General features: G+C 46.4%; 1 protein-coding gene across 2 annotated transcripts in view; it reads left to right on the plus strand.

The window, feature by feature from the left end:
• The first annotated feature begins 2,356 nt into the window (after window positions 1-2,356).
• The window catches only part of SELENBP1 (selenium binding protein 1), a 17,833-nt gene continuing 8,637 nt past the window's right edge, over window positions 2,357-11,552 (plus strand). The window contains exons 1-4 of one of the 2 annotated variants that reach the window (XM_061570733.1): window positions 2,357-2,463; window positions 4,367-4,417; window positions 5,861-5,973; window positions 11,136-11,321. In XM_061570733.1, coding sequence (XP_061426717.1) covers window positions 2,460-2,463; window positions 4,367-4,417; window positions 5,861-5,973; window positions 11,136-11,321 — 354 coding nt within the window. In that variant the 5' untranslated portion in view covers window positions 2,357-2,459. Of the gene's footprint in view, window positions 2,464-3,254; window positions 3,325-4,366; window positions 4,418-5,860; window positions 5,974-11,135; window positions 11,322-11,552 lie in introns of those variants that run through there. The other variant, XM_061570732.1, reaches the window with a different exon arrangement.

The raw sequence follows: 11,552 nt of genomic DNA on the forward strand, positions 1-11,552 counted from the left end.
AATATACTGTAATGGTTAACGAGTAAAGATACAGTTCTGCAATTGTCTGATCATGCCACTCCTGGTGGAAGGGTCTCCACTAGAGGGGATCCTGGGGGGTGTCTGGTCGAGACATCTTGGAAGTGGTGGGAGAACTCACGCTTTAACCCCACCACACACGACCCGATGCGAAACCATTATTTCGGAAATTTAAACCAATTTGTTATATCGTGGGTACGACCCTAAAATGCCTCTTTGAACAACCGTGGCCAAACGTAAAGTTCCCATTGCAATCAGGGCACACGAGTTCACAGACACACACACACGTTAATCATACACGGCCCGGAATGAGAGTATTATTCCTTTAGCGGCTGTAAAAAAAAACCGTTGCATTCAACAGATATGCAGAGCAGGGTGAAGAGTTCAATGTTGCAGCGATTTATGTCCAAACATATTTTTCGGGACACAGGCCATGTGGAAACTCGAATTGTTATTGCTCATTGTGAATTTGCAAAAGGAAATACAATTACAGGAATAATTTTAGGAGTTTAAACGCTCGGACACGTGATGATGTCAATATGGTGATGTTCTTACATGGGTTAAAGAGCTGAAATATAGCACAGATCGAGTCGAGCGCTTGTTTATAAGAAGACAAATACAAACAAACAAAGAAGAGCAAACAAAGAAGGCAACAATACAAACATAATCAAATTTGGGCCCAAATATTGTTTTAACCGGGCCAGGCCGACGATTTAGCTCATCGCATCTCTGGGGATGATAAAAAAAAAAGTGAGCACCACTTGGTGGTGAGGTCTGCCCCGCAACGAGCAGATGCACCCCTCTTCACTGAGATGTGAATTGTGCCTCCATTTTGTACTCTGTGTAATGGCTGACACCCCCGCCTGGCCTCGTGGCTCAGAGACTCTTAACTCGTAACTTCCTGGTCACGTGACCAAACTCAGCACCATCATATCGAGAAGTTTATGTGTTAACACGCCCACATATCTGCCGCGGGGCAGAACAAGGTCAAAAAGTGGAAAACCTAAGGAGATAAAATAAAAACTCGCTCCCTCTTCTTGGTTTTTTCCGTAAAGTCACGTAGAATGGAAGTAATAAAATAATAAAAATAAAACATGATAAAATAATTCTCACGACGTTTCGGCCACAACGCAAGTAGCCGTCCTCAGGTGGAGAACAGGTCTGTCGAGAAGACAGAGTCTATTCTCCACCTGAGGACGGCTGCTTGCGTTGTGGCCGAAACGTCGTGAGAATTATTTTATTATGTTTTAGTTTTATTATTTTATTATTTCCATTCTACGTGACTTTACCGAAAGAACCAAGAAGATTAATCCCTGCAGTCACGAAAGCTTTAAATCGAAATTTAACTCGCTCCCTGCCACAGGAAATGTGGAATTTCCTCCACTGGATCAGGGCTTTAAGTAGGAGATGAACAACGCCTCGTTGTTCATTTGACAAGGCTATCACTTTGATTCGTTTTGAAAATTACAGGGTGGAGGTGTATTGATTTTACAACACTCGATCGAGATTGAGAACTCATTTCTTCAGAACTGTTTGTTGTCGTTACGTTTAGTTTGTTGTCCTTCCCCCAACACCTCTGATTAGCGCCGTTGGCTACGTACGGTGCGAAAGAAGTCCAACATACACACATTGAAGTATGGGGCCATCCATAAATGACGTCACGCACCTATGGGGTGGGGGGGGGTCAGACATTTGTGACGATGTGTGACAAGGCGGGGGCGGGGGGGTTGAGAAATGTGACGTCACATAAAAATGCGCAACTTTAAATAAATATAGACAACACGTTCTACTTAATGAAATAGACTTTTTAATAAAAGTTTTCTCCTACAACATCAGAGTGCAGCGCCACATTAAATACGCACTACAATGACACTAGTTTAAAGCGATTTGAAGCATGTTTTATTTTAAAAATGGAAATATGGTTTGGGGGGGGGGGGCAGAGCTTTGTGACGTCATATTTGAGGGGGGGGGGGTCTGACTTTTTGTGACTCCGTGTGACGAGGGGAGGGGGGAGTTCAAAAATCGTCCAAAATCGCGTGACGTCATTTATGGACGGCCCCTATGGGTCTCTTCCTTCGGATATTAGTAATCCACTAGGAGTTATGATGCACTTTAAAATCATCATCCAGATTGATAACGATTTTCTTTAGAACTGCTCTGTGTGTCTAGTTGTTCTCCGATCGGCTACGTACGGTGCGAAAGAAGTTCAACGTACATACATCCCCCATCCGCAAACTGAGTTATTCCCCTTCCCGTGGGGACGCCCCATGACCACCACTCAATGATATTGTAACTTGTCGAGCCGCCTCGCCCTTGACGTCCAATCGGTGGCCAGCGGCTCTTTCTCCACTCCTCTCTCTCTCCATTCCTTTCCCCCTCTCCACTTCTCTCTCTCTCTCTCTCCATTCCTCTCCCGGGACAGCGCCGGTAGCAGCAGCAGCATGGGTGAGAGTCTGCACTCCCTCCAGCCAGCATTTGATTAACTACGATTTCACCATGCGACATCAACCAAACTCCATCGTACACCACGGCACAACCGTGTTTCGCCATCGCAATAGATGGCGACATCACACACGCATCGTACACCACCACCACCACACACCATCATTCACGACTATGGCACACCCTTCATACACCACCATGGTTACATCACCATAGAACCATCTACACCATGATTCGCTGCGATTTACAATAATATACTACCAGGCCCCCATGGTGCACTGGCATACACCGTGATTCACCACGTTATACCGTGATTCACCATCATACACCATGGTTCACCATCATACACCATGGTTCACCATCATACACCATGATTCAGCATCATACACCATGATTCAGCATCATACACCATGATTCACCACGTTACACAGTGATTCACTTTGGTCAACTGGCAATACACCATCATACCCCGTGATTCCCCATCATGACACACACCGTGACACACCTCCACGATTTCATTTGCAAACCTGTTGCTGCTGTTTAGCAACATTCTGTTGTTGTTGTGCTGCCGTGCTTTAGTGGGTGACGACAATCGTGTGTGCTGTGCAGAAGCAATGCACGCGGATGCGTCGGTCAATTCAATTCCGGGATGCCCCTTTGTTGTAAACCATCGTTATAGAGTGGTAATGCTAAACTATATATATATTTCTTGTAACATTTTGCGGCTTTTTTCTCTCTCTCTCTCTCCCCTGTTTTTAACTCCAAAGTGCAGGCCGACCAATCCGTGCAAGCAAATACTATCCCTGCAGATGCCTCCTCCTCCGTGCCAAAGTCCAGCGCGAAGCAGCTCTCTGGCGCGCATAGGTCGCGAAACTTGGCGATGACGGCACCCCCTCTCACCTCGCCGAACCCAACCGCTGCCGTGCAGTTAAATACGAGCACGTGTCGGGGAGGTCTGGGTTGTGCCCGGACACGACCAGTTGTCCCCATTTGTCCCCTTGCACACCCCACCGCCACCTCTCTCTCTCTCCCTACCCATGTCTAACTCTCCTCCTGAACTCGAACTCGCCGTTATTATTTCAACTGCGTCCGTCCAGTGCTCGCCTGAGCTGCATTGGCTTCCGGACGCCACGATAGCGAAATGTTAACTACCTCGCGTGGTGTATGTTTAGGGGTTCGTGGGTTCGATCCATAACCGCGACGCCTGCGTATTTCGAGTTTGCATGTTCTAACTCGCCGTGGTGGAGCGGATTTTTATCCGGGTCCTCCGGGTTTTCTCTCAACATTTAGACACGTGTGCGTTGACAGAATTTGGCTTGCTATACATTGCCACATGAACAAAACCACTTCGTTGAGCTATAATTTGTGGCCAGGTCGCTTTTGAAAAAGAGCTATACAGCTGAGTGGGCCTTACCTGGTATAATAAAAAGTTGTATAGAATATTAGAACATCGCACTCATTGCACACAAAGTGCTCGCCACCAATGAACCACCTTGCTGGTCTTGTCAAGGAGAATAAATCATCACGCGAACTCCGGTCATCCTTGCTCCAGCTTTTGGTTGATCATCCAGATTGAAGACCCATTTCATTAGAACTGCTTTTTGTAGTTTGTTTGTTGTCCTTCCCCCGCACCTCCGATTAGCACGGTTGGCTACGTACGGTGTGAAAGAAGTTCAACATACATCTGACCTTTGATACATCATGATGCTGCCGTGCTTGTAATGGTGAGCACGCTCGACAATTAATTCTCCCGGCTCGGCAGTCAAAACAATGTGCAAGTTTGTTAACCACCACTGGCCTGCCTCTGGCCATGAATAACAAACTCTGCCATCACACTATGCCTGTCCCCACGTGTTAATAATTATCGTTGTTGTCCCGTGTGTTGTCCATTGTGTCTCCAAACCAGCTTGCGGACACTGCGGCCCTGGGTTTAAGACCCCCCTGGATGCCATGAAAGGTAGCGCTCTCGACTATACCCCTGTAGTTCCTATGATCACTGTTACATTGCTTTTATGGCTTTATTTTTGGTGATTTCGAAAAGTTTTTTGGTTTGGCCATGTTTGTTTGTTTGTAGTACGGAGTTAGACTGATGGCCTTAATGTAAGTTGTCTTGTGATTGTTGTTGTTGTTTGACTTGCATCCCACTGGGATTTTTGCACACAGAGTTGGTGTACGGTGCTTTTTTCTGGAATTTTTGCTGTTTTTTTTCCTGGATTTTCAGTTTGCACATAGTCACTTTAAGATGTTTTCTTGTTCATGTTTTTGTTTTTTGTTTGTTGCGGTTGTACCCGATTCAAGAGCCGAATGGCTCACAGGGCTATACCTAATAAATGAACCTGAACTGTAATGGCTTGCCCTCGCCATGACGCTCAAGGCGCCGTTGTAATTAAAATGCAGAGTTAACGCCCAGCATCATAAGCCAAGTTGTGTTCGACTGATGTAATCATAGCATGATGTTTGGTGTCAAATTCCATATCGTAACGAGATGGCCCTTGCCTGTAACATCTGGCAGTTGACCAGCGTTTGGGTCAAACAAGGCTGACTCGACTGATGAGACATTGTATGCCAAAACACGTTCAGAGTTTGCTGCAGACTTGATGCACTCCCAGAAGGCCTTGTGGTTGACGGGAAGTGTAACAAAAATGCAATAAATGTTTTGGATGTGGAGGGACAGATATGTGATGACGGCATACAATTGTAATAAAGAGCATGGCGCGTTGCAGAATGGCACCTCCAGGCCCAAGGACCAGACAATAAGGACACGTAATCTCTATTTACAATGTGCATTTGCCTTTTTACAATGTGCACTACTATACACTACACTACTATACACCACTGCTATACACAGCTATTCACTATACACTACACTACTATACACCACACTATACACCACTGTTATACACAGCTATTCACTATACACTACACTATACACTACACTACTATACACTACACTACTATACACCACTGTTATACACTGCTATTCACTATACACTACACTATACACTACACTACTATACACCACACTATACACTACACTACTATACACCACTGTTATACACAGCTATTCACTATACACTACACTATACACTACACTACTATACACTACACTACTATACACCACTGCTATACACAGCTATTCACTATACACTACACTATACACTACACTACTATACACTACACTACTATACACCACTGCTTTACACAGCTATTCACTATACACTACACTATACACTACACTACTATACACCACACTACAATACACTACACATTGGGCTCTATGGAGGCCCGTCGTTAACCGATTAGTGGTTAACACTGGTGGTCGTTAAGAGGGGTTCTACTGTATACGCATGGCCGTGCTCATTCATTAACCTCCCGGTTCTCTTTGCTTTCTCCTCCCCAGGGCCCAGAGAGGAGATAGTCTACGTGCCTTGCATCTACCGCAGCACAGGAGTGGACAAGCCAGATTACCTGTCCACAGTGGACGTGGACCCGGACTCTCCCACCTACTGCCAGGTCCGTTTAGCACGGCGGCTTTCGGCGCCCAATATTGTTAAAGGATAAGTGTCTCGTGGGTTACATCGCGTAAATATAAATGTGTCATTAACCCGCCACCACCCAACACAGCCGATTAGTAAGGTTTGTAAGGTTATCATATGTTGCTTAACTGTTACTAGAAAATATGTACTGCATATTCTCAGATTAACATAATACATCGTAATTCATGTGACTATATTAACCCTGAAATCCTTACAGTGATGACATCACCTCTACTTTGTTTAAGCCCTTTCTCAGTTCACTCAGATTCAGAATCGGTATTTAGACTGCGGGAGAAATCCGATGAGCTGTGAAGCTCTTTACCCACGAGACGTCCACAGTGCGGGCGGGTCGGCAAGTGACAACAGCAAACAATGTGACAAACAATACGAGTGCAAACATTGAGAAAAAGGTAAGCAAGTCACTAAATATAAATAAATGAAGAGTGTTCATAATCAACGTTTTTGGGTTAGTTCGCGTTACTTATAAATGTGTTGTAACCCTCCACCGCCCGACACGGCCAATCAGCAAAAAAGTGTCACGTTGACAAAAGACAAATAGTTCACTGCTTTAGCCCACCGGTGTGTTGAAGCGTGAAACCACAACATTTACAAAAAAAAATTTGTGAAACCACAACATTTACAAAAAAAAATTTGTGAAACCACAACATTTACAAAAAAAAATTCTTGTAAAAGTTGTGGTTTTACGCTTCAACACACCGGTGGGCTAAAGCAGTGAACTATTTGTCTTTTGTCAACGTAACACTTTTTTGCTGATTGGCCGTGTCGGGTGGTGGAGGGTTACGACACATTTATAAGTAACGCGATCTCACCCAAAAACGTTGATTATGAATAATATTGGTCGCGAAAGCCTACGTGTTAAAATGAAAAGTGACTAATTAATTCATGAAATAAGTCCCATTTACCAAGCTTGGGCAAGGCAGTAAAACAACACCAACATTTAGTCCCAGGCCACACCAAGATGATAAACTGGCAACTGCTGGATGAGGGCCTCTGCACGCCTGTGCGAGGACATCTGGCGACGCTTCACCATGCTGACCGGTGAGGGTTGCTGAAGGCAAAGGGCGCTTAGAAAGTGCAGTACGATAGTGCACTTCTCTTCACCGCCCTCGGCTGCCGCACACAGAGTTCCTCAGCGCAGTGTGAACATGTGATCGCCCATCCAAGCACTAATCCCGGCTCAACTCTGCTTAAGCTTCTGAGACACAAGATTGAGCACATCCCGCGTGATTTTGTCACGGGCGCATTGCCTGTTGTTGCATTTCATGTCAGAGCTGGTGTGCACCACGTGATATGACTCGACCATGCGTCGAGTGCGGTTACCCAGCAGAAACCCATGCAGACCAGGGGGAGAACATCGGTGCCCCAGTGGAGGTTCTTGCTGTGATGCGCGGCTGTTGTCAAGAACCCACAGAGAACACTCTTTACGAGACTATTCTGGCTTGGGGTTCCTATGAATGAGTGTCACCTTGTTCGTGTGGCAGCCCTTGCTATCGCGTGTGCCGGGGTCCACGATGTTTGTGGGGGGCGGCAGTGCAGCGGCTAGCTCGCTGCGCTACAAAACGGGCGGCCCAGGTTCGATTCCCGCTCACGGCCAAAACCTGTGACTATTATCTGAACTGGTCTTGCGCCTCCCCTAGGTCGACTTGGCCTCAAATGAGTACCTGGTGCGATGTGTAAACATCGCCTCTCAGGAGACAAAGGTGGCCGGGCGTGGTGTTGGCTACCTACCCCCTCGTGTTCCGTGCAGGCCTTCGTAGGTACTCGCTGAACAGCACTTGCCCCAGCAGTCTGTCGAGGTTATATGGAGGATATTTGTCTTTGGTGTACGGTATTTTCTCAGCAGAAAAAGCTTCTCAATGCCGTGCCGCTGCGTGCTCGAGTGGTCTGCTGAGTGTCGACATGGGCGGCTGCTGGCATCTTTTAAAAAAACATTCAACTTGAAGAGCACTCTGAGTGATGCTCTGGGAGTTGCTCTGGCATTCTGGGTTTTGTTGTTTTTTTTTTCCCTCTGCCATGGACTGGTAGTCTTTCACATTGTGTGTTTATATATTTCTGGCCAAAATACCGAAACACCTTTACCACTCGTTGGTTTACGATTCGTCAACATGCGCACGCGTGTGTCCTGCACAGTGTTGTGCCGACAATTCCAGACACGCGTGTATATAAGGTGCGTGTACGTGTGTACTTGTATATTGTGACAGCGGTTGCCCCAACAATCTGTTAAGGTTATACGGGGGATCTTTGTATATTGTAAGCAGTGGTGGTTTAATGGTTAGCACGCTTCTCCACAAAACCTGGAAAAACGAGTTTCATTAGAATATCCGAACTGTTCCTGGGCCTCCCTGAGATCAACTGGGACTTAAATGAGTTCCTGGTGCAAAGTGTTGGCTACCCCCACCCACTTTTGTGCCTTGTCGGCCTGCATAGGTGCCACACTAACAGCACTGGACCCAATAATCTGTTAAAGGCTGCACGGGATCTTTGTCGCTTGTCAAGTCTGAGTTCAAAGTAAGCTAGGGCTGTGGGTAAGATGGCTTTCATTAAAGTAAGTAATGTTTCCCTGTCAATACATATGGAATGCATACAGACCGCTGCATATGATGTAATGCAGGAATTTGGATGGCTCGTGTAAGTTATCGCTATAAGGTTAGAGGTCAGGTTTCAGGTCCACAGCAATACTGACCACACCTGACGGATGTTTGGGTTGTCCGCCTGATGATGCTGGTTCTAAATTACTGGCGAAATGTCACGGTACTCGAATTGTAAATGCTGTGGTTTTACTCTCCAACACTCTGGTGTGCTCGGCTAGTAAGGAATTGGCACGTTTTGTTCACGTGACCGAACCTTACTAATTGGCCGTGTCGGGTGGTGGCGGCGGGTTTAACGACACATTTATATTTACACGATCTAACCCAAAAACCTCTATTATTGATGTTTTGTCCCCGATCACATGTTTTCTGTGCGAATGCTCTCTTAGCTGTACAACATCCAACGTGTGTTTGCCTCGTGATTCTATTGCTTTGTAATATTTTTTTCAATTGTTACCCTCCATGTTTTTAACTCTGTTTTTAGAACAGCACTTTGTCAGTCCCACTGCCGAATGGCGACTTGCAGATGAATGATAAGATTTTACAACTATTTGTAAGGCTCCTTCCACTAATGTCTCAAGGGAATCGGATATCTCACACGCCAGTGATGTATTACACTGGTCAACACACTTTTTCTCGCATAAGGTATTCCAACGGTTTTAAGGTAATTTTGGGGTGCCGATTCCAAATCTGGCATCAGTTTTTGTGTATCACATCAGGTTTTTGAGATATCACATATTGCATTTTCAATAAAAACTGCAGGAGAAAAATATTAAATAAATGTGGATATCTACATAAAATGATATTATAAACACACTTTCCTAAAAATACAGCACCATATTTTAACACTAAAGCAGTCCCTGACTCGCAACAACTTGCAATCATAAGTGACAGAGTTAATTTCGGGTAAAATCAATGAAAATGAGGTATGCCGATAGCATAAAATGAGATGTGATAGAGCAAATCTGAGATCAGATTTGGAATCAGCACCCTGAAATTAGTCTAAAAGAGCTGCAAAAGTCCAGGCCAGAAAAAAATATTTTTTTTGTTGACCAGTGTTATTGGAAGCCAAGTGCAGTCCCATGTTGGTGACGTGGCATGAACGAGGTAATTCAAATAGAAAATGTCTCTGGAATGGGTCTGGAGAGGGCGGTGGAAGTCAGAGGTTGAATGGTTCCCTTTCAGTGAAGACTCGAGTTTCATAGCGGAACCTGCAGCACAGGGTTTGTGTGTGTGTGTAGCGTACAGCGAGCAACAAGCAGAGTGCGTGAGCATGTGATGCAGTATTTGTAAAAAAAAAAAAGTATCAAATACTCGGTGGGAATTTTCCGGTGTTAAAAATATCTCCGCATTAATTTCAGCTACGGCTTTGACATGGGCTTCCTGTGGCATTATATGCGAGTGCGATTGTACGGAAGGACATCATAGTTTAGATTATATTTATATTTTCCTCTGCGTATCTCTTTACGTCATAGACGTGGCTCGTTTTGGTTTTCCGTGAAGTGGCGACGCCGTGGGGCGCCACGGTGGCGAGATGTTAATTACCTCGTCTGGTATACAGGAGGTCGTGGGTTCGATCCCGACCCTGACGATTGTATATTTGGAGATCGCATGTTCTCCTCGTGGTCGCGTGGATTTTTCTCCAGGGTTTTCCCTCCACATTTAGAATCAACATCACGCGTTTAGAGTATGTGGCTGCTGTACATTTCCACGTGTTAAGCCACTTTGTTGAGCGAGCATTTGTGGCCAGGTCACTTCTTAAAAAGAGCTGTACAGCTCAGTGGGCCTTGCCTGTAAATTACAATTTGTTTATTTACAAAAAACACGACATGCTTAGATTTTACATCGACAGCTTCATTTCGCTGCATTGTGGCAATGAGTTAAAATGTTCCTTGTTTGTGAACAGAGTCAATCATGCGCTCACAGATACGTCTGCCCTTTATGGGTTATTGGGACCGAGGAAGTAACAACTGATCATTATTTAGCAAATTCGGTGCAATACTTGACACTGCTGATGAGACCCAGAAAAGTCAAAACCGATCCGAAATTTACTAAAACATCGGTTGATGAAGCTAAATGTTTTATTTTTATGAGGTGAATAGACTATGGCTTTCTAACCTCTGCCCCATGATTTAAAAACGAGTCCAAATGTGATCAATAACTCACAAATCACTTTATTGGGGGGAAAAAACAAACACGGATGTGGCAACACCGTACCCTACTGGCAGAGTAATGCCCATTTGCAGGCCGACGCTGCCTCCTGCACGTTGTGCCGCACAGGGACAGCTGCCACCGTTGGTCCCCTAGGCCCGACCACTGCAGGGCATCTCCACGGTTGAGATGAGACGAGATGCACGGCGCTCCCGAGTTGCCCCGGGGGCATCGACGCAAACGCCACCGTGCACGTAGTTTAACACGTAGGCCTTCGCGACCTTTATTATGGATGTACACGTAGCTCCTCGTCCCTCCCCCACCACCCCCCCGGAGCGCAAGGCCTGAGCCCTCGGTGCTGCGGACGCTCCTCCCGCAGGTGATCCACCGCCTGCCCATGCCGTGCGTCAAGGACGAGCTGCACCACAGCGGCTGGAACGCGTGCAGCAGCTGCTACGGGGACTCGAGCAAGCGTCGAGACAAGCTCATCCTGCCCAGCCTCATCTCCTCGCGCATCTACGTCGTCGACACGGGCTCCGAGCCGCGCGCGCCCCGCATGCACAAGGTTTGTCACGCGCTCCTCGGCCCGGCGGCCCCCTGCAGTGTCTCGCCTCCGCTGGGAGAAGGGCCCTCCGCTCCAGGCAGCTCCAGGGAGCTGCTGGTGTTTGGCCTGCTCTGCCGTGTCTGACTAGACATCTGGCCAGACCAGGGGAAATAACAGTGGCCAGGCATCTGGGGGCTACGATGGCGAAATGTGAACTACCTCGCCTGGTATGCAGGAGGTCGTGGGTTCGAT

Source organism: Lethenteron reissneri, chromosome 46, assembly GCF_015708825.2.
Source record: "Lethenteron reissneri isolate LAM-NWPU_2019-01 chromosome 46, ASM1570882v1, whole genome shotgun sequence".
Taxonomy (NCBI): domain Eukaryota; kingdom Metazoa; phylum Chordata; class Hyperoartia; order Petromyzontiformes; family Petromyzontidae; genus Lethenteron; species Lethenteron reissneri.